At 51.2% G+C, this 26,867-nt stretch overlaps 1 protein-coding gene across 6 annotated transcripts in view; it reads left to right on the top strand.

Annotated features, from left to right (window-relative positions):
• The window catches only part of MECR (mitochondrial trans-2-enoyl-CoA reductase), a 40,304-nt gene extending 13,994 nt beyond the window's left edge, over positions 1-26,310 (top strand). For 3 of the 6 annotated variants that reach the window (XM_040229815.1, XM_040229812.1, XM_040229817.1), the window contains exons 2-10: positions 2,616-2,713; positions 3,162-3,293; positions 11,324-11,467; positions 13,628-13,730; positions 14,969-15,071; positions 16,344-16,417; positions 18,930-18,990; positions 19,120-19,192; positions 20,536-20,894. In XM_040229815.1, coding sequence (XP_040085749.1) covers positions 2,616-2,713; positions 3,162-3,293; positions 11,324-11,467; positions 13,628-13,730; positions 14,969-15,071; positions 16,344-16,417; positions 18,930-18,990; positions 19,120-19,192; positions 20,536-20,693 — 946 coding nt within the window. In that variant the 3' untranslated portion in view covers positions 20,694-20,894. Of the gene's footprint in view, positions 1-2,615; positions 2,714-3,161; positions 3,294-11,323; positions 11,468-13,627; positions 13,731-14,968; positions 15,072-16,343; positions 16,418-18,929; positions 18,991-19,119; positions 19,193-20,535; positions 20,895-24,278 lie in introns of those variants that run through there. The other 3 variants (XM_040229814.1, XM_040229813.1, XM_040229816.1) reach the window with 3 other exon arrangements.
• Positions 26,311-26,867: the final 557 nt, after the last annotated feature.

The following is a 26,867-nucleotide window of genomic DNA, read 5'->3' as shown; positions in this document are numbered from 1 at the left end:
AGGAGATCCAATAAGTCAATCCTAAAGGAAATCAGTCCTGAATATTCATTGGAAGGACTGATGCTGAAGCTGAAACTCCAATACTTTGGCCACCTGATGCAAAGAATTGACTCATTTGAAAAGACCCTGTTGCTAGGAAAGATTGAAGGCGGGAGGAGAAGGGGACGACAGAGAATGAGATGGTTGGATGGCATCACCAACTCAATGGACATGAGTTTGAGTAAGCTCCAGGAGTTGGTGATGGACAGGGAAACCTGGTGTGCTTCAGTCCATGGGGTTGCAAAGAGTTGGACACGACTGAGTAGCTGAACTGAACAGTCATGTTAAAGCATGTCCTCCCTTGTGTGTGTGCTGTGCTCAGTCATGTCTGATTCTTTGTGACCCCGTGGACTGCACCCCACCAGGCTCCTCTATCCATGGAATTTTCCAGGCAAGAATACTAGAGTGGGTTGCCATTTTCCTCCTCCAGGTGGGGTCTTCCCAACCTAGGGATCGAACCCACATCTCTTGCATCTCCTGCATTGGCAGGCAGATTCTTTACCACTAGCACCACCTGGGAAGCCCATGGCCCCTCTTACTTTGGTCATAATCCAGTACAAGGATTCCCAGGGTGGGTCCCTGGAGGTCTTTGTAGGCCTTCAGAGGGATTCCCATGCTAATTTCAGCTGCTGGATTAAAGCAAGGTAAACAAGAGCACCTTGAAAGTAGATGAGCCCCACCCTGATCAATTCTCCTGAAAGTGAAAGTGAAAGTTGCTCAGTCATGTCTGACTCTTGGTGACCCCATGGATTATACAGTCCATGGAATTCACCAGGCCAGAATGCTGGAGTGGGTAGCCTTTCCCTTCTCCAGGGGATCTTCCCAACCCAAGGATCGAACCCACGTCTCCCACGTTGCAGGGAGATTCTTTACCAGCTGAGCCACAAGAGAAGCCCAAGAATACTGGAGTGGGTAACCTATCCCTTCTCCAGGGGATCTTCCAGACCCAGGAATCAAACCGGGGTCTCCTGCATTGCAGGCAGATTCTTTACCCACGGAGCTATGAGGGAAGTCTGGCCAATTCTTCTACTGTGTGTAAATTTCATCATTTCCAGGAGCTTTCATTTCCTGCTTGATAAATTGGGAATATTTATACTTTTGTCACAGGAATCTTAGATTATGCATTTAAATCCTTCAGCACAGGCATTTCCCTGGTAGACCATGGTTAAGATTCCATGCTTCCTCTTCAGGGGCACAGGTTAGATCCCTGGTCAGGAAACTAAAGATCCTGAATACCAGCCTGACTCTGCCAAGAAACAAAAGTTAAGCCCTTACCACAGGACCTGGTGTATAATAAACACCTCATAAATACCTGTCACCTTTATTACTACCAGTACAAGCCATTTCTTGGAAATCACACTTTTAACCTTAGCGGAGCCTCAGGTATAATTAAAAGGTCAGATTACAGCAGGAAGCGGGTAGAATTACATCAGCTTAGTGAAGTGACACTGTTGCCTAATGCTAAGAACCTCTGGTTGGCTGTTACATGTGCCTTCAGTAAGTAAAAATAAGGAGAATTATTATTTAACGAGTACATTTGGGAAGAGAAAAACACTGTGAACAATAAGTCTTAGAGGTGTAGGGAGAGACAGAAAAGGATTCTCTAATAATTAAAAGTCATGAGGCTCAATTGGTCTGTTAATAATACACAGATCAGCCCTTTCTGATTGGAAGGTCTCCTTTTATTAAAAAAAAAGTAGCACGTGGCATTGCCACTGGGCAGGTTTTAACCATTAACCAACATTCCAGCGGATACAGACCGTGATGTCTCGGGCGTAGACATTATGAGCAGAGGCAGTTACCATACAGACTTGAAATGGAAAGAGCCCTTGGAAGGGATCGAGTGCACGTGAAGGTGATGGTGACATCACCCCCATTTTACCAATAAACGGAAGCCTGGAGCAGGGGAGACATGTGCTCTTGGTGACAAAGCCGCCTGAGGTGGAGTTTCACACTGAAGCCAGCAGCTCTCCATCCAACATCCTTTCTGACAGACCAGGATCCTTGTCATGAAGGGACATCTCTCCAGGGGGCAAGCTACAGTCACCCAGGGAGTTCTTTCCCACCTCCATGAGCCATCTCTTTTTCCCTCACCACTCTGCAGCTAATGGAAATGTCTTCCCTATGTGTGTTGGAGCAAAAGGAAAAATTGGAGAACAAATGAGCCATGCAAGGGTATCCCAGTTGTTCCTTGGCGTGCCCCTTATCTGGAGGTTCTGTTTCAGTGGGTCAGAGCTGGGGTCTGAGAATCCATAAGATTAGTATACCAGGTGAATCAAGCAAGTTTGGACCACACAGGGCTAACCCAGGCCCACAGGAGTTTTAACCATTTTCTGCCCTGGAGTGGGTGGTGGGGTCAAGAGGTCACCAGGACTGTCCACTTGCAGTTAATGAGAGTTAACCTGTATCCTGTGTGAATTCCTTCTAGCTCCTCTCTCCTAACAAAACCCTCATCCCTGGGGCACACAATGGTAGGTCAAAAATGTTGCTGCCTGACCTACTTTGGGGAGATGATCTGAGCAAAAACTCCCTGTCTAGCCTGGGTGACATGAACATCTCTCTGGCTTTGTGCTTAGACTGAAGAACCTGGAGCTGGCTGCTGTGGGCGGATCAGACGTCCATGTGAAGATGCTGGCGGCCCCTATCAATCCATCTGACATAAATATGATCCAAGGTAACCTTGGTTTCTGTGGCTTATGCTAATTGGCTTTTTTGCTTAGCCGCCACCTCGTTTTCATTCCTCCCCAGGTGTGGGTGTGAAATTCCTGTGATTAGCGGCAGCTGTTCTCCAGATGAGGCTGTCTGCACACTGTGTGAGCCCTCTCTGGCCTCCCCTCCCTGGAATGTGAGGCTTTTCTAGAGTTAGGAAGATTGCGGTGGGGGAGCAAACCAACCATTGTGAAGTGCTGGCAGTATGCTGGGCTCAATCGCTACGTTATCTAATCTCATAATAACCCGTGAAAGTGAGGGGTACATCCCCCTTTACAGAAGAAGAGGCTCAGGCTCAGAGAAGTTGGTCAGTCACACAGCTGGTCAGATCGGGCTGAGGTCCGTCTGACTCCGAAGCCCAGACCCTCACCACCCAAGCTTCATGGATGACCCTCTGTGCTCTTCTCCCTTAGGAAACTACGGCCTCCTTCCCCAGCTGCCTGCTGTTGGAGGGAACGAAGGTGTTGGACAGGTCGTAGCCGTGGGCAGCAGTGTGACCGGGGTGAAGCCAGGAGACTGGGTGATCCCAGCGAATCCTGGTTTGGGTGAGTCTCTGCAGGTGTCTCCAGCATGTGTTGTTTTAGATCCTATTTCACAGACATGGTATACATTTCCTCCTTGTCTCAGTGTAAGAAAGCAGCACGGGACTTATTACTAGGTCCATACACCCACCTCCAAGGGGGATGGAAGCTGGACCAGGAGAGCAGCATCTCTGTTTCTTTTGCTCAGGAGACAGTGCATCAGCGCTCAGCACTGTGCACCCATGTTGACTGGAGCTCTTATATCCCTGGGGAGCATAGGGTGCAACGGGGAATCAAGGCAGCCCCTGCCCTCCGGGAGGTTAAAATCTAACTGACGAAATCTCCAAATCAACAGCCTCCACAAAGGGAGTGCTGCGGGTTCACGGAAAGCAGAGGGCACCTCTGGCAACTGTGTGTGAGAGAAAGACAGTCTCGAGGGCTTCAGGAGGAGGCTTCATTGGCAGGGACCTCTGATGGATGTATTTTGGTAGGTGGAGATGAGCCCTAAATGGTGGCATTTGGAGAACACAGATGGAGCAAAGACACAAAGGTGACTTTTGGAAATGGAGGAAAACTCGGTGTAGCCTCAGCAGAGGATGTGCCCGTGGGAAGGGCCTGCAGAAAAAAATGAGGGGGGAGGTCAGAAAGTGGGTGGGGCCGCCTGGAAGGCCCTGCATAAGCCACCCTGCAGGTGAGGAGTTTCTTTGATACGGCATGAGGAGTCTTTGGTGAGATGTGTTTTTTAGCATTTGATGGGTTTTGAGGCACAAACATCACACAGATGGATCCTGGCAGCAGCCACGAGAGGGAAGCAGGGCTGACGTTCACCCCATTGGACGTATGAGGAGCTGAAGCCTAAGAAGAAGCCCTTGTGCAAACTTAAACAGCAGACTGCCAAGAGAGCCCCCTAGACTCTGGTCGCCTCTGTTTTTCCCACTTCACTCCAGCCTGAGGACTCTTGAGGTTATAACTTGCAAAGAGTCAACTCAAGCTTGGTTTGCCAGAAAAGCAGTTAATTGGTTTGTGGAACAGGGAGGTACAAGAGATGGAAGGCTTCAGGCACAGCTGGATCTAGAAACCCCAGGGCTGTGAGAGCTTTCGCTCTTGTTCTCATTAGCCCTCTGATGGGATCTGTCCCCACAGCAATGTAGAAATAACAACAGATATCGACCACTCCTTTTGTACCAGGCACTGTTATAAGCACTTTACCTATATGTACTCATATGCCCACAGCGTGAGGTAGGTATTGTTATTATTCCCATCTTGCAGATGGGACAGCAGTAAATGTAAAGGATTAAGCAACTTGCCCGAGTTCACCCAGCCATTAATTGATGGAGCTAAGATTCACACCCACTCTGATACCTACCTTTAATGGACAGTCACTGGCAGCCTGAGGTTTGCATCATCCTGAAAGCAATCAGAAGAGCATGTCCTCCACAATGTGGCCAGTACCACCGTGTCCATCCCCCAGAAGGGCTCTGACCAGCCCTGCCTGGGTCTTTGCCCATCCACGAACCTATCACCAGGGGATGGGGCTTTGGCCACTCATAGTTGCCCCGGCTGAGTCTCTTGCCGACATCTGTGGTGTAGGGAGGGGGGCCTTCTTGCAGTTGACAATCCCAGAGGTTAGGAGGGAGCTGTTCTAGAAAGAAGAATGTACTGGGCAGGAAAAAAAGTAGTATCAGGAGTCTACAAAGCTCTTTCCTTCTGTGAGATCAGGGATGCTTCCAAGAATGGCCCCACCCTCTCCTATACCCCTCTTCCCCGCTCCACCACCCCACACAGTGAAAGCATAGCCAGGTGAGCAGATTGAGAGCTGCCAAGATTCACAGGCTACGAGTGGCGCTTCGGGCCACACACACCCACTGTGCGGATTGAAGGGCCCCCAACGTGGGTCAGACACAGTCTCTGCCCTCCACGTGCCCTTGGCTGGGGTGGGAAGACGGCACTTACTACAGTGCAGCATAATGAGTGCTCTCATCCCAGGAGGAACACAAAGGCAAGAGCTCCCTGTCTTGGGGAGCGTCAGGAAGGGCTTCCCAGAGAAGTGAGGCTTGACCTGGGTCTGGAACAGGGGTCCCCAGCCCCACCCCACCCCTGGGGGGCCATGGACCCAGTCCCAGTCTGAGGCTGTTAGGAACCAGCAGGAGCTTCATCTGCCGCTTTCCCACCACTCGTATTACCACCTGATCCTCCCCCCACCCCACCACTGCTGCAAAAAAATTATCTCCCACAAAACCAAAAAGGTTGGAGACCGCTGGTCTACAAGACAGGGGAAACACAGCCAGGGGCAAAGGTGTGGCGATGGGAGAAGGCACAGCAGGCCACTCAGTGTGGCTGGGTCATGGTGGGGGCAGGGAGTGGGGTGTGCAGAGAAGCAAGATCAGGCTGGAGAGGTCGACTGGCCATGGTCATGGAGAGCCCACATCCAGTCAGTGTGTGGAGGTGGGGGGCGCTGATGAAGCGTAAAGATGAGGAACAGTTTGATCAGATTTGTACCTTACAGAGAACGGTCTGAAAGGGCAGAGAGTGGGGGGGCAGGAAGCCAGTGAGGAGGTGGCCGAGCAATCCAAGCTTCAGATGATAAGGGTCTGAACAAACGGTGCTCTGGCATTGGAGAGACCGGTGGACAGAGAAGCTGGAGTAAGAGGGCTTGGTGATTAGATGGGAGAGAAGAAAGGACGTGGACCAGGTATGTGTGGGCAATTGCACGTGTGTGGTGCTGGCATAGCCAGAGCTGGGATTTATCCCCCAGAGAAAGGGTGACTCTTTAAACCAGGTGCCGGTCGGGGAGGATGAGGGTTCTATCATTGTCAGGACGATAATTAACTCGGTTTATTCAGTAAACATCTTGTGAGCATCCGTGGCATGCGGGGCTCTAGCATGTAGCACTGAACAGACCGTCTTTGTTCTGGAGAAGACTGCAGTTGAGTAGAGTGGCCGTCATTAACCAGAGAAGTCCTCAGCTGGCCAGATCTTGGTCATTTCTCATGCTCTGAGCTGCTCAGCTGTTGCTGTGCCTCTGGTCAGCCTTTTCCCCAGACCCAGGGGAGGCAGGGCCAGAGAATGTGCAAACTGACTTGCCCATTGGAAATACTCAGACCCTGCTGAGGCACCTCAGGGCCTAGCAAGCACTGGCCTGGGAGTCAGATGCAGGCTCTCCTTCCACCACCAACGCTACCACCACCGCCCCATGACCTTGTTTAAATTACAGTGACCTTGAGCCTCAGTTTCCCCAACTGAGGGAATACATACAGTGGCCTTTGCAAACACTAGATTTCCATATGCATTAGATGGGAAGTTGGCAAACTTTTTTCTTAAAGGGCCAATGAGTATATATTTTAGACTTTGCAGCCCATTCCACTTCTGCTCAACTCTGCTGTTGTAAATAGCCATAAACAATACATTAAAAAGTGGGCTGTGTTCCAGTGAAACTTTATTTACAAAAACAGGTGGCGAGCCAGGTTTGGCCCATGATCCATAGTTTAGTGACCCCTGCATTAGAAGATGGAGACACTTAAGGCTTGGATGCACGTGAGTGGGGACTGGGAGCCCTCAGAACTCAGGCTTGGGAAATGCCGATCAGAAAAGGAGCCCATGGGGGGGCTCCACACCTGCTGTGTACCGGGCACGGTGATAGTCTGTGCAGCCTTCACTCTGTGACAGGAGTGTTGTCCTCTGCATTTCATGGATCAGGAAAACTGCAGCTCAAAAAGGGTGACGTGATCAAAGTCACAACTAGCGAGCAGCAGAGCTGGGGTTTTTAAGCAGCCTCTCTCCAACTCGAAAGCCCAAGGGTTTCTACTTTCCCCTGAAAGCCCTGGAGGCTGATGTGGAAGCTGCCCCATCCCACGCAGGTTCTCTTAAGAAGAGGATTAGCGACTGCCAAGCCCCAGAAATCCGTGTCAAGGGCTGGATTTCCATTGTCCTGCCATTAAGAGGAATTAGAAAACACCTTTGATTTCATGCACAGAGAGCCATTCACTAAGTGTTTGGCACAGAGTAGAGTACTGTAAATGTTGACAAAGATGAAGGGGGTGATGATTATAAAGATCATGCTGAAATCTGAAAACTAGGCTGCCCAAAGCCCAGAGAAAGGCAAGACAGCTTCTGGACTTCAAAGCACCCCTTCAGTTTTTCAGTCTTATTTTCTCAGCCAGCAGTCTTCTCTGGGGCTGACACAGCCTTTAGTAAAGAGTGTTCCTGCCTCCTGACCCCATTTCCTGGCCCCTAAAGCCCACCTTGTTTCTCCCCTCTTGGAGCACACCTAACAGCCTGCCCCCTGCTCCCCAGCCTGGACCACAGTAGAGCCAGGGCAGTGGGTCATGAGCTCACAGTCAAGAACTTCAGAAGGATAGGCTGAGGAGCCCTGAGACACCACGCCAGCAAGGCTCCATGTCGTTTACGGTGGCCCAGCAAGTCCTCCGCAAGCAGGGCTTGAATCTGTGTATGTCTGACTCTGCTTTACGTGGGTCCCTGCCTGCAGGAGTGAGGACCTGTCACCCTTCACCCAGTGCTTCTCACAGCCTGTTGATTCTATCTTCAAAACATAACTCGAATCCATCTACTTTTCTTCATCTCTGCTACCAAAGTCTAGGCAACCAGCACCTCACTTCTGGGCCCCTCCAGTAGCCCCCTGATTAGCCTTCCTATTTCTACTCTGCCGTTTCCCCACATCTTTACCACATAGCAACAGAGTGATATTTTTTTTAATTGAAGTATAGCTGATTTGGGGCTTCCCAAGTGTCCCAGTGATTAAAAATCTACCTGCCAATGCCAGAGATGCAGGAGACCCAGTTTCAATCCCTGGGTCGGGAAGGTCCCCTGGAGGAGGAAATGGCACCCCACTCCAGTATTCTTGCCTGGGAAAATTCCATGGACAGAGGAGCCTGGTGGGCTGCAATCCATGGGGTGGCAAAGAGTCAGACATGACTGAGCACACAACACATACTTGATTCACAACGTTGTGCCAATCTCTGCTGTGCAGCAAGTGACTCAGTCATACATACACAGACATTCTTTTTTTAATATTCTTTTCCATTATGTCTTATCATAGGATGTTGAGTATAGTTCCCTGTCCTGTACAGTAGGACCTTGTTTATCCATTCTAGATATAAGAGTCTGCATCTACCAACCCCAGACTCCCAGTCCATCCCACTCTCTGACCACCTCGCCCTTACAGCCATCGCAGATCTGTTCTCTATGTCTGTGCGCCTGTTTCTGTTTTGTAGATAGGTTCATTCGTGCCATACTTTAGATTCCACATATAAGTGATATCCTGTGGTATTTGTCTTTCTGAGTTACACTTCACTTACTGAAATAATCTCTAGCTGCATCCACATTGCTGCAGATGGCATTGCTTCGTTCTTCGTTCTGGCTGAGTAGTATTCCATTGTGTATGTGTACCACGTCTTCTTTACCTATTCCTCTGTGGATGGACATTTAGGTTCTTTCCATGTCTCGGCTGTTGTGAGCAGTGTTACTGGAAACATAGCAGTGATGTATCTTTTGAACTATAGTTTTGTCTGGGTATATTCCCAGGAGGAGGATTGATGGATCATGCGGCAGCGCTATTTTTAGTGTTCTGAGGCACCTCCATACTGCTTTCCATAGTGGCTGTACCAGCTTACATTCCCACCAGCAGTGTAGGAGGGTTCCTTTTTCTCCTCATGCTCTCCAGCGTTTGTTATTTGTCGACTTTAATGATGGCCATTCTGACCAGTGTGAGGTGGTACCTTATTGTAGTTTTGATTTGCATGTCTCTAGTAATTAGTGATGTTGAGCCTCTTTTCACGTACCTACTGACCATCTGTACATCTGCAGCAACAACGTGATCTTAAAGCGTAAATCCAATCACCTCAGACTTACTTTTAAAATTAGAAGCTTCCTGTTCACTAAAATCCATTCCTCACGCCCTGACCCAGAGTACAACACGTCACATAGAGTAAAAGTTAAGTATTGTTCCATGAAACTTTGGCTTCTGTTAGGTGTGTGTGTGTGTATATACGTAAATGGACTGGAGTTAGAGTGTAACACGAAGTTACTGTGGGTCAAGACCTTGAAAGGGGTACTTCCCTGGTAGCTCTGATGTGTCTGCCTGCAATGCAGGAGACCTTCAATCCTTGGGCCGGGAAGATCCCCTAGAGAAGGAAATGGCAACCCACTCCGGAATTCTTACCTAGAAAATCCCATGGATGGAGGAGCCTGGTAAGCTACAGTTCATGGGGTCGCAAAGAGTCGGACACGACTGAGCAGCTTCACTGGTCCGTGACGTCCATCCAGCCAGTGCCACATCAGCCGCATCTCCAGCCAGTCTTCCCACCATGGTTTCCCCGCCAGTGCGTATTTGTCCTGCTCTGCTCCTATTTCTGTCCTGCCTCAAGAGTCTGCGCTTCTTACTTCATGGGAATGTTTGCGGACCGAGTGGCTGCATCTCTGGACTTCACCTCTCAGCCTGTCCCCTCCTCAGAGAAGCTGTCCCTCACTCCTCATGTCTGAAGTCATTTTCTGCCCCTGTTTCTCTCTCCCTGTATAACTTACAGCGCTCATGCTTGCTCATTCATATCTCTCCTGTTCTGCTCCACTGGAGCGAGTGCCCCGTGAACACCAGGAGCACACTGTTGTTCAAGGGCCTGGCTCACAGCTGGTGTAGGATGAGTATCTGCCCAGGGAGCCAGGTGACTCACGGCAGGTCACAGCCTCGGTTCCTGCCCTCTTGAGTGAGGCATTTAAACTGGACATTTTATTATTCTTTTGTCTGAAACTGGAATGTGGGTTGGGGGTTCAGTTCAGTTCAATTGCTCAGTCGTGTCTGACTCTTTGTGACCCCATGGACTGCAGCACACCAGGCTTCCCTGTCCATCACCAACTCGCAGAGTTTACTCAGATTCATGTCCATTGAGTCGGTGATGCCATCCAACCATCTCATCCTCTGTCATCCCCTTCTCCTCCCGCCTTCAATCTTTCCCAACATCAGAGTCTTTTCAAATAAGTCAGTTCTTTGCACCATGTGGCCAAAGTATTGGAGTTTCAGCTTCAGCATCAGTCCTTCCAATGAATATTCAGGACTGATTTCCTTTAGGATTGACTTATTGGATCTCCTTGCAGTCCAAGGGACTCTCGAGTCTTTACCACAGTTCAAAAGCATCAACTTTTTGGCACTTAGCTTTCTATATAGTCTAACTCTCACATCCATACATGACTACTAGAAAAACCATAGCTTTGACTAGATGGACCTTTGTTGGCAAACTAATGTCTCTGCTTTTTAATACGCTATCTAGGTTGGTCACAGCTTTTCTTCCAAGGAGCAAGTGTCTTTTAATTTCATGGCTGCAGTCACCATCTGCAGTGATTTTGGAGCCCCAAAAGATAAAGTCTGTCACTGTTTCCACTGTCTCCCCATCTATTTGGCATGAAGTGATGGGACCAGATGCCATGATCTTCGTTTTCTGAATGTTGAGTGTTAAGGTTGGGGGTTAAGGGGCCTCTTTTCCCCAGTTTACAGGATTGTTTCATTTCCTGTTTATCATGTAACCTGTGCAGCATCTCTTGGGGAAACCACCCAAAGCTCTTCTTGCTGGTGTCATCTGCGTATTAGAGTAACCAGAACTCAGTCACTGTGCTCAGACTAGCAGACCAGCAAAGCCAGGGCCCACACCTAGGCCTTCGACTTCGACCTGCATGCTTTTTCCATAATACATCCCGAGTCACCCTGCCTTAGGTGAGAATGAGGCCCAAGCGGGAACCTGGGGCTTTTGCCGCTTCTCCTGCCCCGATAATGACGTGGTTCTCTCACCCTCGGAGCCCAGTGGTTTCAGATCCTCCACGTCCTGCTGTGTGACACCAGCTCCGTCTCCCGGCCACTCATGTGGGTTAACAGTCTCCCTCACGTAATTATCACCAGGGCTCAAAGACATTCAGAAAGACCTCAAGGGTTTCTTTTTTTCCCTCCAAGGATTCCTAAAGCCCGCTGTCCTCAGCGCCCGTCCACCAAGGAGAGGGAGCTGGGGTTGGGCGTGGAGGGGTCCTTCCTTACTCCCCTGGCCTCCCCCCAGGAACCTGGCGGACCGAGGCTGTGTTTGGCGAGGAAGAGCTCATCACAGTCCCAAGTGACATCCCTCTTCAGTGCGCCGCCACCCTGGGCGTCAACCCCTGCACAGCCTACCGGATGCTGGTGGACTTTGAGCGGCTGCAGCCAGGTAGGCGCCGCGGTGGGCCAGCAGGCCGGGCTCTCCCGACTGGGGTGTGACCCACGTCCTGACCCCTGAGGCCTGGGAACTTATGGGTGAGGGCCCACGAGGAAGACGGCCCGACCTGGGTGAGTGTGTCTTTTGTTGCTTTAGGTGGAAGGATGTCAGCTTAGGTCCTGGAAAACAGGCGGAAACCCCACGGAGGAGCACACCCTGGAAAACCGCTGAGGGGTCACATTCCCTCGAGCTCGGGGTGGAATTCTGTCACTCAGCAAAAATCATGTGGCGCTGTGCTGAGCTCTGGGGCTGCAGAGCTCAGACAAGACAGACACAGTCCCTGTGTTTTCAGTAAAATGCTGAACTTGGCGTTAGTCTCGCCACTCAGCACGGCCAGAGCACTTTCCAGTCCACATGCGTGCCCTCCCGTGCATCACCCGTCAAATGCACTGGGCCGCCAGAGTGGCGAGCTGAGGGCCCCGGTCGGCCTCACCAACTGGCAGCTGACCTCTTGGATCAGCAGACCCTTCATCCGTGAAACAGGGAGGCAAGGTTCTGAGTGCTCACAGAGACCTGCCGAGCAGCCCTTAGCCCAGGGCCTGGCCTACAGCACGGTACAGGGGCGCCCCTGGTACCATCTTCCCTCTTGATAAAGGAGGAACCTGAGGTCCAGAGAGGTAAATTATTCATCCAAGATCACTCAGTGAGGGAATGACAAAGCCAGGTGTTTTATTCAGGGATTAGCCTAAGACAAGGACTGAGGGCAGATGGTTCCCTGGGGAGGTGACCCCAGGAAGCAAGAGTGAGGGACTGGGGCCAGGGACAAGGAAGGGGGAAAAGCCAGTGAAGGCTGGTTCCCCCCATGGGCGGCCAGGGCCCAGTTCTGCTGGGGAGCCTCCAGAGACCCTCACAGAATCCTCCTCAGAATTAACCTCCGAGTGACAGGAGGCTGGGCTAGTTACCCACCACCTCCCATCCACCATGGTTGCAGGGTTACCCTTCACACCACACATATCCGGGAGCAGGCAGGGCCCTAGAGATCGCCCAGCCAATCTCTGTCACGCTGACAAGGCTACTGAGCCTTTTTATTCTATTTTCCTCTATTTTATCCTATTTTCCTCAAATTTAACCATTAAGAAAAAAAAAGTTCACAACCCACTAGGTTGGTTTCATAACCCCTGGATGGGTGACAGTCTGTAGGCTGACCCTAGCTAAGAATGATGAGCCTGCTTCTTCCAGAAAGTCCTCTGTCTCTAGCATGAGGTCCCTGCTGCCTCTCTAAACCTAGCTAGCATTTCAGGGGACTGGAGCCCCTCCCTAGACATGATGGCCCTGGACTCTAATGAGGAGCACCCCGGTGGTTGCTCCTGGGACCCTTCTTATGGAGAAGAAACTGAGGTTCAAAGAGGTCAGGGCTTGCCCCGCCCCATTCAGTTCTAGTTACAGTCAGTAAAGAAGCTGGGACTCAGACCCTGGTACATCTCACTCCAGAGCCCATGCTTTCCCAGCACAGCCCACACCTCCCTACTCAGCTCAAGTGCAAAGTTAGGCCTGGGCTTTGATCACAGACCCTGATTCTGGAGCTGCCAGTTTCTCCATTGCCGCTCTAATCCCATTCTGAGGCAATAGTGCATCTTCCCTCAAGAAGCCACAGGCTGTAGATAGAAAGGGACTGAGCTACAAGTCGAGGCTGACCATGAACCTTAACAGAGTTGGCTGCAGAGTGCCGTGGGAGGGCACGGGGGCAGAATCTAGGAAGGCTTCACATAAGAAGCCACACAGGTTGCCATTTCCTGTGCTTTTAAGGTATACAGGATTTCAAAACAATGGGAGAGAGAGGAGACATTGCAAACCAAAGAAAGGACCTAAGCAGACTTGACCTAAGAGCTGGGAGGATGATGAAGGATACAAAATCACTGACACAGCAGGGGCTAAGTTGCATCCAGCGTGAACTATGAGTTGCCGAATCCTGGCAGGCATCATGGGTGCTGTAGAGGCTTGGGGCGCCCTGGGAGGAGACAGCAACACTTCCAGCACTGAGAAGGTTCAGCAGCCAGTTCCTGGGTCCCTTCAGAGTCTGAGAACTCCACCTCTGACCCTCTAATAGGATCCTAGGCTGAAAGCCCTTGACCTGTTACAGATCTTGACTTGAGTCTCTTCCCGGCCCCACAGGGGATTCCGTCATCCAGAATGCATCCAACAGTGGAGTGGGGCAAGCGGTCATCCAGATCGCGGCCGCCCTGGGCCTGAGGACCATCAACGTGCTCCGGGACAGGTGCGTGGGAAGGCCTGATCCCAGCCTACCACTTGGGCCTTTCCAGCCTGGCACACGCAGGTGCCCAAGTCTCCACCAGGTGGCGCCCTTGCATAAGCGGTCCTCCTTTCCTGCAGCTGCTGCTCGCCAAGGGCTGTCAGCCTCCAGCCCTGAAGTCCAGCGGTCTGGGGCTATAAGATGGTTTAGTCACTAAGTCGTGTCCGACTCTTGCGACCCCATGGACTGTAGCCCGCCAGGCTCCTCTGTCCATGAGATTCTCCAGGCAAGAATACTGGAGTGGGTTGCCATTTCCTTCTCCAGGGGATCTTCCCGACCCAGGAATCAAACCCGGGTCTCCTGCATTGCAGGCAGATTCTTTCCCAGCTGAGCTATAAGGGAAGCCCCAGGGCTATAGGATGAGTGACTGAAATGTAAAGGGAGGGCAGGAAGGAGGTGGAGAAGGCCCTCATTCCCAACCTGAGTTTTTATGATGCTTGACTTCTTATAAGCCTATGTTTTCAAAACCACAGTTCACACTTGGGAATGTTTAAAGCTGTATTTCTTTCTGTGAACTGACTAACCCAAGGCCCCTGTTTCCCTTGCATTTGTGTGATGCCTTGAAGTGCACTAAATACAGATGTAAAGGAGACGGGGCAGGTTCCATCAGAGAGAGGAAGCCACTTGCTCAGGAAGACACAGCAAATCAATGACAAACTTAAGTTTCCTGACTCTTTCTCCATCGTATCATCCAGCCTCCTTAAGCCTCACTGTCCACATATGTGGCTGTGTCCATCAGGGAAGTCCAGCCTCATTAGGAGAACTGATACTTGCTCCAGTTTCCCACCCCCTTAGTTGTGCTAACAAGAATTGCTCTGTTTGCTTTGGTAAAGAGGCACAAAGCCACTCGTGGGCCAGGGTATGTTTGCACAACACTCTGAAGAGCCTCTTGAAAAGACAGGGGGAAAGGAAGAGGAGTTTGTCGTTTAAATAGAAGAAGTCAGGAAGTGAACCGACTCCTCCCCGGGCCAGATGGCTTCTAGCATCCTTGGGACAGCAGTAGCAACCACCCAGCACTCTCTCACACCAGTGAGAAAACTGAGGCCAGGAGATGCTGGGGTTGCTGAGGCTGGGTGGCTGGGCCCGGCTTCCCACAAAGAGAAACTCGGGTTCTCACACCTGTGGCAGAGGGGTCCTGGGAGCCTCTGGTGGAGAAAGTGGGCAGATGTGACCGAGGACCCTGGATTGTGTTTGGTTTCCAGACCTGACCTCCAGAAGCTGACCGACAGACTGAAGAATCTGGGGGCTGACCACGTTGTCACAGAAGAGGGACTAAGAAAGCCTGAGATGAAAAGCTTTTTTAAGGTACCAGTGAAAAGGGACCAGGCTCATCCCGCTGAAGAAAGGCAGTCACTTGAGTTCAGAAAGCTGGGCACTGGCCACTCACTGATCGTCTCCAAAATCCCCCCTCCATCTCCTTGTGGCTGGGTAAAGCCCATTCCCTCAGCCAGGGGACAGCACACAGTAAGTGCCCAGGGGCTGTGAGGGGACAGCGTAGAGACAGACAAGGTCTAGGAAACCCCGCCTGATTTGTCATTTTGAAGGTTTCTGATGGGCTCCATCAGCCCACACCGCCGACGTGAGTCTCAGAGCTGGGAGAGGGGCACAGGAGGGCAGAGAAAGGGATGAAGTCACGTTTATGAGGCACCTGCCGTATGTTTTTTACCTGAAAATCCCCACAGAAGCTCTACAAAGTAGGTGCCATCTGTTTTATAGATGAGAAAATGAAGCTTGGAAAAGACAAAGGACTTTACCGAGACCACACAGTCAGAAGTAGTGAGGAGTTTACCCAGACTGCACAGTCAGACGTGGCGGGGTCAGGGCTGGCCTAAGCCTCTCTAGACTCAAAAGCCCCTCAGCCTGCCCGCACACCTCACAGTGACCAAACACATCCCAGTCTCCTGCCACTGACCCCTGGCGGGGCAGGACACACACTCACCTGAGAGCATTCTGAAGCAGTAGGTCAGCATGTCTGATACAGACCAACCTGTAAGTGCCGAGGAGAGGGGACATGAAGTCTGTCAGAACACAGCACAGATGCCCTCTGTTTGTTCTTTCCCAGAGGTGAGTTTTGAACAAAATCCTCCCATGGACAGAGGAGTCTACCGGGCTACAGTCCATGCGGTCACAAAGAGTCTGTCACAACTGAGCGACTCAATAACAACACTGTTCATCCATGGGCTTCCCAGGTGGTGCCAGTGGTAAAGAACCCGCCTGCCCAGGCAGGAGACGTAAGAGACGCGGGTTCAACCCCTGAGTCGGGAAGATCCCCTGGAGGAGGGCATGGCAACCCACTCCAGTATTCTTGCCTGGAGGATCCCATGGACAGAGGAGCCTGCAAAGAGGTGACTGAGTATGCCTAAAACAGATAACAAGATTAAGCTGGTAAAGAAAAGGCCCTCCCCAGACTGAGTTTGAAGGCCTGAGGGTCCTACTTTTTCACTCCCTCCAGACACAGCCCTTGGGCCAGGGAAGTGTGGTTTGCAGCAAGCTTCAAACCACTCTCCCCTTCACCCCCTCCACACACACTCCACCCCACAGAGGGGTAGCTCACTCACTGTAGATCTCGTTTCCCAGGACGTGCCCCAGCCACGGCTTGCTCTCAACTGTGTCGGCGGGAAAAGCTCCACGGAGCTGCTGCGGCATTTGGCGTAAGTCCCTCGGCCCCTCGGGTCCAGTGCGCCGGCGCCCTCCCGAGCTGTAGCCAGGAGGACCGCCAAGGCCAGGTCAGCACACCCCTGGGTAGGAAGACGGGACCCTTGTCCCATCCCAGTTATCTGGACCCGCCCCTTCTCAGCCTTCTTTACAGATGGCCCAGAGGACCCCAGTAGTAACTGCTGGGCGCTCTGTGAAAGGGGAGCAGTTAAGGGTTCATAACCTAGGGACATCTGCAAAAGTCCTAGCATATTAGCTTTTAAAAACAGATTTTTAAAGGTAACGTTATGCTATTATTACAAAACATCTTGAAAGCATGTAAAAACACAAAGGAAAAGTTAAGCACAAAACTGACCTACCGTCCCGCCACAGAGAAGGATAAGCATCGACAGTGTTTACAGTGTACGTCCTTTCATCCATTTTTCCTTTCATATAAACTTCTCGAACGGAAGGGTGCCTTAAGGGACACCTCCCAACTAGAGCACCAATGTTTGTTAACTCCTGTTTGCTAGCACTCACTTTAGCCAGGGGTACCGAGATGACTGAGCCACCGAGGGAACCCTCTAGAACGCACAGGCTGGGTGGGAAGATGGGTCATGAGATCAGAGAGCTGTGGTAACAACCACAAAACATGAACCGCGCACCAGACTGTGCAGAGTGTGTGACGTACCCCTCCCCCAATCACCTGAGCACGGTCCCATCCTCATCCAGACAAGGCCCGGAGAGGGCAGGCAGCTTGCCCGTGTGGCTGTGAGCCCGAGCACACCTCTTCACATGACTCCGGGCAGCCTCCGAGGCCAACCGCCATCCCTGCGTGGCCCGTCGTAGGACAGAGTCTTGCTCAGGGGTCACAAGTGTAGGCTTTGGAGTCAGAAAGGCTGCTGCTCACTAGCTGGGGATCTATGTGATCTAGGCAATACATGAAAAATGATCCAAGCCTCAGCCTCTTCATCAGTCAAATGGGGGGATATAAACCTTTTCTACCTCGGAAGGTGAGTATAAGGGGCTCTGAGGTCCGCACAGGGTGCTGTACAAGTGAGAGGTGGGTCCCCGCTTTCTCGACTGTGAAAGAGGCATCATCAAGGTCCTCCCTTGGGGTCACCCTGAGGATCATTGGCCAGCACGTGTGAAATGCTCAGACCTGTGCCTGGCACATAGTAAACACCCAGTCAACAGTTGTTTCTGATTTTTAAAAAACAACAACTATATTTTGTACTGGGGTATAGCTGATTAACAATGTTGTGATAGTTTCAGGTAAAAAGCGGACTCAGCCATACATGCATGCACGTACACGTATCCATTCTCCCCCAAACTCCCTTCCCACCCAGGCCATAGACGGTAGCCATTCTGATTAAACCAAGTGTAGTGCTGGTCCACAGAGGGAGGGCTCAGCGCCGCTCCCTGCCACAGGAGCTACTTTTCAGAGCCGGGTGGCAGATGAAGGACCTGAAGGCCAAACTGGCCCCCAGCCTCAGGGACAGAGAGTTCCCCACCCCTCTCAGCAGCTTCTGCCCTTCTGGAGTTCGCCGAGCCTCCCTGGTGGTGTCCCAGAGTGAACCTTGGCTCATCCTGCATCAGCAAACTCCTGCAAGAGCTGGGGGAGCAGGGAGGGGCACACAGGTTAAGTCAGGCACGTGAAGACTTAGCTTAACATTTTGTAAATGACACAAGCCCCTCTCTCCTGTATGACCACCGGGAGTGTCAGACAGCAGGTCCTGACACTCACCATCGTCCTCTGCACCGTCCACAACATCCCTTAGCATCCCGAGCTGCTTCCATCTCACTAGTCCTTTGACTGACAGCTCAGTGGTCCTTTGAATGAGAGTGCCCAGAGAGAGAGGCGGCGTGACCCACTGCCTGCTGCCCAGGGTCACGCAGGCACACAGGAAACACCCAGTACACAGTGTTTACACCCAGTAAACAGCCAGAGCAGAGCCCAGCTGGCCTCAGGTCATGAGCTTTGCTTAGGGAGCGCTCTTCCTGCAGCTCTTCCTCAAAGCCTGGGCACGAGCTGAAATCAGTGGGCTCCCCACCCTGGTCAGACATCCAGGTCATCTGCAGGGGTGTCTGCTTGCTTCTTTGTTTTCTGTTGTTTTTAATATAGATCCTTGCCCTGATCCACTGGGTCTGGAGCAAGCATGGGAATCTGTTTTTTTTTTTTCTTTTTGAACCCTTCCCAGGAATTCTGGGGGCTTCCCAAGTGGCATTAGTGGTAAAGAACCTGCCCGCCAATGCAGGAGACGCAAGAGAAGAGAGTTCGATCCGTAGGTCGGGAAGATCCCCTGGAGGAGGAGATGGCAACCCACTCCAGTATTCTTGCCTGGAAAATCCCGTGGACAGAGGAGCCTGGTGGGCTATATAGTCTATAGAGTTGCAAAGAGCCAGACACGACTGAGCACGCATGCACGCAGGGCTTCTGAGAACAAGATTCAGGAACCAGGGTTGGAATAGATGGTGCTGTAACTCTGCTTCTACCTGTGACCACTCTGTTCTCTCTGGACTCCCCAGGCCTGGAGGAACCATGGTGACCTATGGGGGAATGGCCAAGCAGCCTGTCATCGCCTCTGCGGTAAGCTGGGGTCTGAACACCACAGTCCTCTAGACTCGGGCAGTGCCCCGCCCCTGGGGGAGTCTGTCCCTTAAGCCTGAAGTTCTTGCCCTCAGAGCACCTTAGTGTATGTCCTTCCTATTTCCACAGAGCCAGCTTATTTTTAAGGATCTCAAACTTCGGGGCTTTTGGTTATCCCAGTGGAAGAAGGACCACAGTCCAGGTGAGTGGATGATAGTCCTGTTACCAGGGGTCACACGAGAGGGCAGTGCCTACTCAGAAGTGACCAGCAACTCTGAGCCCAGAAGAGGCGATCAGACCCCCCACCCCAACCCCAAAACAGGATAAAGGATAACAGCCTCTAGAAACAGCTACAGTCAGCAAATAGTTTTAAGCTAAAGTGGGCTTGTCCTCAAAGGGATCACATTGAACAGGACAGCTCCTGCTGCCCTCGCAAGGAGCTGACAGTGAGGAAGACTGCCATGGAGGACAGCCCAGTAAAGAGAACAAACTCTGGATCCAGCCTAACTGGGCTCAAATCCTGCTTCCACCATTACTAGCTATAGGTTCGGCCGAGCCCAGCTATGGGACATCAGGCAAGTTACTTAACCTCTGCCTTGGTTTCAGTGTCCTAATTGTTGGGACTTCCCTGGCAGTCCAGTGGCTAAGACTCCCCTGCAGGGGGTTGTCGTTGTTCAGTCGCCAAGTCATTTCAGACTCTTTGCGACCCCATGGACTGCAGCACACCAGGCTTCCCTGTCCCTCACCATCTCCCGGAGTTTGCCCAAGTTCATGTCCATTGAATTGGTGGTGCCATCCAACCATCTCGTCCTCTGCCACCCACTTCTCCCAGCATCAGGTTTTTCTCCAGTGAGTCAGCTCTTCCCAGCAGGTGGCCAAAGTATTGGCGCTTCAGCTTCAGCATCAGTCCTTCGATGAATATTCAGGGTTGATTTCCTGTAGGATTGACTGGTTTGATCTCCTTGCTGTCCAAGGGACTCTCAAGAGTCTTCTCCAGCACAGAGGTCCAATCTCTGATTAGGAAACTAAGATCCCACATGGCCTCAAGGCTCAGTCAAAAACAAATTTTTTTTAACAGTCGTAATTGTTTAAACTATCGTTAGCAATGTTTGACAGAGGCGGAAACTGAGGTTTAGAGTGGCTACGTCGCTTGCCCCAAGTCACCCCCACCTAAAGAGTGTGCAGCCAGGATATGAACAGCCAGTCGCTCTGACTCTAGACCCTGAACCCCCTCTTCCTCCTCTGGCTTCCCGCCCTCGCACCATTCAGGACTCCCAGCTATACCCAGTCAGGTTCTGTGGGTCTGAGCCTCTCAGCCACCACTCTGCCTGCCTGTCAGCTCCCGGGGCCGCTGCCTGCACCCTATCCCCACCCCAGCTCTCACTGTCCTGAACGCAGGCGGGAACCAGGCCGCTTCCACAGCCACCATGCCCCGGCCAAGCCCGGGCCTCTCGCCATGGGGCAGGCCTCCCTGGAGCCTGGCCCCAGCTCCCGCCGGCAGGGAGGCCCATGGGTCACCTCCCCGGCCCCTCCAACCTCCCACAGACCAGTTCAAGGAGCTGATCCTCACGCTCTGCGATCTCATCCGCCGAGGCCAGCTCACGGCCCCCGCCTGCTCCGAGGTCCCGCTGCAGGACTACCCGTGTGCCCTAGAAGCGTCCACGCAGCCCTTCGTGTCTTCAAAGCAGATTCTCACCATGTGACATGATAACCCCAGAGCCAAGCAGGAGGGGAGATGGATCAGCAGGACTGGTTCGGGCCCTCCCCCCACCCCCGAGTTGGGCCTCCACCGTCCACAGGCTGCACCTCTCCCCACTGTCCCTTCTGACTCAGAGAACTGGCGGGCCAACCTCAGGGTATTGAATAAAGTCTGAACTTCCTAGGAGGAAAAAAAAAACCACAAACCAACACAAGTCCTCTCTGGAGAAGGACCATCCCCAGGCACTCACCATCTCCCAGCACGAAGAAGCCGCCCTCTGCCTGTGCCCCAGCAGCGTGGCCCTGTAAAGCCATGCCTGGGCAGGACGGGCAGGGCACAAGAGCCAGTCAGACAGATCTCTGCCCTCCAGCCGTGCCAGCCCACTGAGGAGAACCTTCTAAAAAGGAAGGTTTGACTCATTCTCAGGTGGCCTGCAGCTCTGTCTGGGGCAGGGGGAAGGATCAGCTCCAAAGAAGAGCAAATGCCAGGCTGAGAAATCAAGGAAATGGGGTCTCTCTCAGTCGCTGGACCATGCCCGGGGCACTTCCATTCTAACTAGGGAGACAGGCACATCAGTGGTTACACGTGAGGTCATTTTACGCCCAAGGGACACTGGATTGTCATAATTGAAGGGCTGCTGCTAGAGTCTTGTGAGTAGAGGCCAGCAATGCTGGCATCCTACAGAGCACAGCACAGTCTCCGTCAGCAAGGGCCCATCAGCCCAAGTGTCCACAGTGCCACCGTGGAGAAACCTCGCATCACACCACAGGTCCCACAGTGGTTGTCATAGCGATGCGCGTGCTAAAGAAGACCCGTGTGAGGTGCTGTGAGCACCTAACCGAGGTCCTGTCCTAGACCTTCCTCAGGGGAAGCTTGAGAGCAGGCCCTGGGCAAGGCATTGCTTTATTCAGACAGTGAAGAACTTGACACGACTTTTTGGTGTTTTGCTTCGTGATCCACTCACCCACAGCAAAGCACTAGAGACTTGAGGGTGTCTCCTTCATCACCCGGCCTTCTGTCCCTGAGCTCTAGAGCCTCACTGGGGTGGACTTACTGAGAGCCCAGTGCGTGCCTGAGGCCAGGGCTGCCTATGAGTGGTGTGGGACTGGCCAACAAGTAGCTTTATCTACTCATGAGGCCACTTTACGGAGGTGTTCAGAGGGCCATGGGGACACAGCAGCTCTGCCTGAGGGTTTAAGGAAGGCCCCCCCACCCCGGAAGAAGTATGGTCACAGCCAGTCTCTAGGCCCAGCAGAAGGAGGTGTCCCAAGCAAAGCCAGCAGCACACGAGAGTCTGGAGGCCCAGGAGAGCCTGCCCATTGCAGAACTGCCAAGGGGCGAGTATAGCTGCCACCTTGGATGTAGGGGTGTCGGAAGACTGAGTTGGGAGCCCTCCTTCACAGCAGGAAGGCTCAGGACTTGCCCTCAGGACACGGGGAGGCACTGGAGGGGTTAAAGCAGTGGAATGGTGGGGAAACTGGCTCTGAAAGCTATGGGACGCTCCGGTTTAGTTGCACTCCAGCACGTACATGGGCCTTGGCGTCATCCTCCTGTCTTCAGGAGCATCGTGTGTGTGCTCTGGAGAAAAGGATTCGGCTTCAGCCTGGGATTGCAAAAGGTCTGCAGGTGCTCTCTGGGTAAGATTTGCCACCTTGTACACCTGGGCTCAGAATCAGCCCCAGTTCACCCAAATCTCTCCTGTCCTTGAGGTTAGTGGGAGATGATTTGTGCAACTGGTCAATGTGGGCAAGTGCAGAAAGTCTGAGGGAGGGGGAGGCCACCCAAGGCTACGGGAGTGAAGGTTAGGATGAGGTCCGTCAGGGAGACCCCACAAGCTTTGGCTTAGGGGCTCTGATGAGCCTGCAGCCGTGGAGATGGATCTGGCCCCTAGTAGAGACTCGGGGGCAGACAGGAGGGAGGAAGGTTCATAACACCACAGCACAGTTAGAGACCTCGTGGGTGGGGGAAGGGTGTGCAGAGTCCCCTGAGAGTAGCACCTCTGGGGGTCTGGAGATGATCTGGGGCGGGGGGTGGAGGGGGCTACACCGTGTGGCATGTGGGATCTTAGGTCCCCAACCAGGGATCGAACCCATACTCCTTGCATTGGGAACATGGAGTCTTAACCACTGGACCACTAGGGAAGTCCCTGGAGCTGACATTTGCCCTGGGTTTAAAGGATATGTTCTCAGGCAGGGAAGGGAGACAAGCATTACAGACCAAAGGACAGGTTTAAGTTAAGGCAGAACATTTATGTCAGAATCTACTCTTTTACCCCCAATACCATTCTACTTCTAAGAATTAAAGACTGATGACTTTTAGGTGGGGACATAGGAGGCTAGAATAAACACTTTCCCCACCTCCCTAGCAGCTGACAAGATCTGGCCCATGTGATGTAAGCAGAGGTGGGAGGTGTCTGTTTCTTGAAGTGAAGTGAAGTGAAGTCGCTCAGTCATGTCCGACTCTTTGCAGACCCCATGGACTGTAGCCTATCAGGCTCCTCCGTCCATGGGATTTTCTGTTTCTTAGGAACCTCTTTAAAATAAAGCTGGCATCCATCCTGTACCTTTTCCTTCCCCTTCCACTTTCCCCCTCGCCAGGAAACAAACATGGAATTTGCATAGCCATCTTTGACCATGTTGAGAACAGAACAGCAACAAAATCAAAGGAGCTTGGGTCCCTGAGACCCAGAAACCCTGACTGCCCACCTCAGGACTTGAGAAATAAGCTTCTGTGCTATTTAAGCCCCTAGTGTTTGGGCTTCCTCTGAACCTACTCCTAACTGATACATATTGTCTGATTTAATTTATATTGAAATCATGTCAGACCATCTGAAGCTGAAAATTTTCACAAAATCACAATCTGAGCAGTGGCAGTTTGTGATTACCAGCTAAGGAATTTGAACTTTACCCTGTGGGCAGTAGGGAACAAAAGATTTCTGAGCCAGATGATCAGAACTATGCTTTAGAAAAATCCCTCTGGCAGCAAGTGGGAGGACAGTTAGAGGCACTAAAGAAAGATAATCAGAAGCTCCCAGATAAAGACAGTCTCCCTAAATTCTGAAGACCAATATAGGGATTACCAATGTTTAATGAGGCCAGCAGAGGAAAGGAGCCTAAGACAAAACAGTGTCAGAAGAGAATGGATCATCTCTTACTTACTTAACAAGCACGGGGGGTGGCGGGAAATCTAGTACAGGATATTGTTTTTCATTTTCAGGGCATGTGGAGTTGGGACAACTCTTCTAGCCCACCAAATAAACAATATCCTTTTTAAATGGTGGAAGGAGGAAACTTTGGCTCCAGGAGACTAAAAGATGGCAAACGGTCATGACCTAAACCACAGCCTGGGCACACCTGAAGCTTCATGCCTGGCTCTCCCTGTTGTCTTCCAGTAGCATCCACCCTGCAGCTGCCTACAGCCACGCCATAATATTGAGGACTGTCTGGCGTGTTGGGACACCAGTTAATCCCGCTTTCCTCCGGGAAAGACTGAGGCCCAGAAGGAAGTTTCTTGCATTAACCTGTGGGCGTTAGGCATCTCAGTCCTGGTGCCTCGCAGCTCTCATGCTCAGCCCCACGGTCACTGGCAGGTTCCATGCCCTGGGCAGGATGCTGGGCCCAGCCAGGACAGCTGGAGGAAATGGTGGAAGCAGAGAGACTCGGTCCTGGCACAGCACCTGCCTGCAGGTGAAGGCAGGAAGATCCTGGGAAGACAGAGGTGAGCTGACACTTGTCTGAGGGGGAAGAAAGGTCTCCCCGTGTCCCTGACATTCTGCGATGTTCAGACATTTCCACTCGCACTGTCATTTGATTTTTATAGCTTCCCTGTGTCATTGAGGTTTTACTATCACCACTTTTCCAGAAGAGAAAGAGAGGAGGTGAGCTGCTCAAGGCCGCACATCAGGAAGCAAGCTGGCACCACAAGCCAGGCCCCCTGACCCTATCCGGTCACTGGGCCAGTCAACCCCCGTTCCTTTGGCCCCACAGTTGGCCTGAGTTCCCTCTTTTCTCAGGACTCCTTGATTTTGTTCAGTGATAAACAATATGTCACCCAGTTTCCCTGAGTCTACGTCTCATGGAGAAGCATGAAAAAAAGAATAAGGAGGCCATTGAAGCAGTCCAGTTGAGAATTCATTCAGTAAATATTCTGAACACCTGTTATGTAAAAGGCACTGTCGAAGGTGCTAGGGATACAGCAGGAGACAATAAAAATCCTGGCCCCTGACACCAGAGAGTTGGGGGAAGAGAAAGCCAGTGAAGACGCGAATAAGCCAGGTGATTACAGAGCACGGCAAGTGCTGTGGGAGAAAAAACTACAGTGGTTTCATAGTGGCAGGGATGGGGGTGGGGAGGGGGGAGGTACTCGAGAGAAGGTGGGCAAGGAACATCTGAGCCCTGAATAAGTCAGCCAAATTTCCAGGATGGGGGAACAACATGTTTAAAGTCTGATGTCTGAACAATATGACGAGGCCTGAACTGGCTTAGTAAGTGGGAGTGGAGAGGAGTGGATTCGTGAATACTTACTTGGAAGGAATAACAGGATAGAGTGAATGGAGTGTCCGAATGGAGTGGCACCTTGCTGGAAGGAGGTGCCCAAGTTAGGGAGCTCTTAGAGCGTGAGGGTTTTAGCGACAGGCCTTTCGCCTCTAGGGGGCGCGCTTCCCATCTGTACAATAGGTTGAGCAGATGATATAACCAACCACCAAGGTTAGCACTTCAGAATACTATGATCCTCACACTTTCCTAAATATCAAATGGATCAAAATTACAACATAAAAATCAGTTCTAAAAGTAACAAGATAGGGACCTCCTTAGGGGGTCCCTAAGACCCCAGTTAAGACTCCAGGCTTCCAATGCAGGGGGCAAGGTTGGTTGGATCCCTGGTCAGGGAACTAAGATCTCAAAATGCCCTGTGGCATGGGGGGAAAAATTTTTTTAAAAAAAGAATAAACCATGGGAAGTACTTTTAAAAAATTTTTCTAAGCTCAGAGTGAGGAAGGCCTTTCAAACTACAACACAAAATCTAGAATCAAAGTAAAATAAAGGATAAATTAGATCCCATGAACATCTGGTGGTTTTGCATGGCAAAAAGCACTCTAGGCAAAGTCAAAAGTCAACAAACAGGGAAAAAATATTTGCAACTCATTTGACAAAGAGCTAGTGAACTATAAACCTGTAAGAAAAATGGGCAGAAATATAAGCAGACACAGAAAGACACAGCAGAAAGAGAAAATATATCTCTTAAATATATGAGGCTCACCGCACTCAACTGCAAATTAAACTACCCAGAGATAACCATTTCTCAGCTAACAGACTGACAAAGATCATAAAGTTTGATAACGTGTTGATGAGGAAATGGAGAAAGCTCCTTTTGTACTCTAATGGAATGATTTTCAAATTATCAGTCTATTAAGTGCAGAATTGTATGTATAGTACATCACCATTTACTTTGTATGTGTAAAATACCTCTAAAAGGACATTTACAAACGGATTACATTGCCTCTAGGCCACCAGAGGTCAGAACTGGTTAAGGTTTTTCACTGTATACCATTTGAACCAGTTAATGAATTATCCGTTCAACATATGATTTTTAAAGTAAATAAAAACAGTAAAGAAACAAAACTTCTTTGTGGTTCTAGGTAAATTGGATTAGTGAAAAGAGACCCAATATTTATCGAGCTTCTACCACGTTCCAGATACTGTCCCAAGCTCTTTCACATCCACTTTTCGTTACCCTGGTAGTCCACTGAGATGGGATAAATTATTCTAATTTTACAAATTAGAAAATGGTCCAGTGATGTAGCCAGTATCAAGCCTAATCCAGCTCCATAGTTCCAGCCTTCTTCACTTTCCACGTTGCTTTCATTAAAACAAGTCCTATTTTTAAAATAATACTGGTGTTACTTTATTGGGCACTTACGATACGCTGGGATGTCCTATACTTCTCAGAACAACTCTGGAGGGTTGCAGTTACTCTCCCCTTTTATAGAGAAAACAAATGGGACTCAACGAGCAGGGCGTAACGAGCCCAAGGTCACAGATATTTAGATGATTAGAAGCCAGGTTTAATTCCAAATCTGCTCGAAAAGTCGAAGCCACTCCCGCTGCAAAGGACAAAAGCAGAAACACTGGCAGGATTGTGGAGGGAGGCATGGACGCTTCCGGGGGAAGCGGCGAAG

Source organism: Oryx dammah, unplaced genomic scaffold (assembly GCF_014754425.2).
Source record: "Oryx dammah isolate SB20612 unplaced genomic scaffold, SCBI_Odam_1.1 HiC_scaffold_27, whole genome shotgun sequence".
In the NCBI taxonomy this organism is placed as follows: domain Eukaryota; kingdom Metazoa; phylum Chordata; class Mammalia; order Artiodactyla; family Bovidae; genus Oryx; species Oryx dammah.
This window is presented reverse-complemented; position numbering and strand designations above follow the sequence as displayed.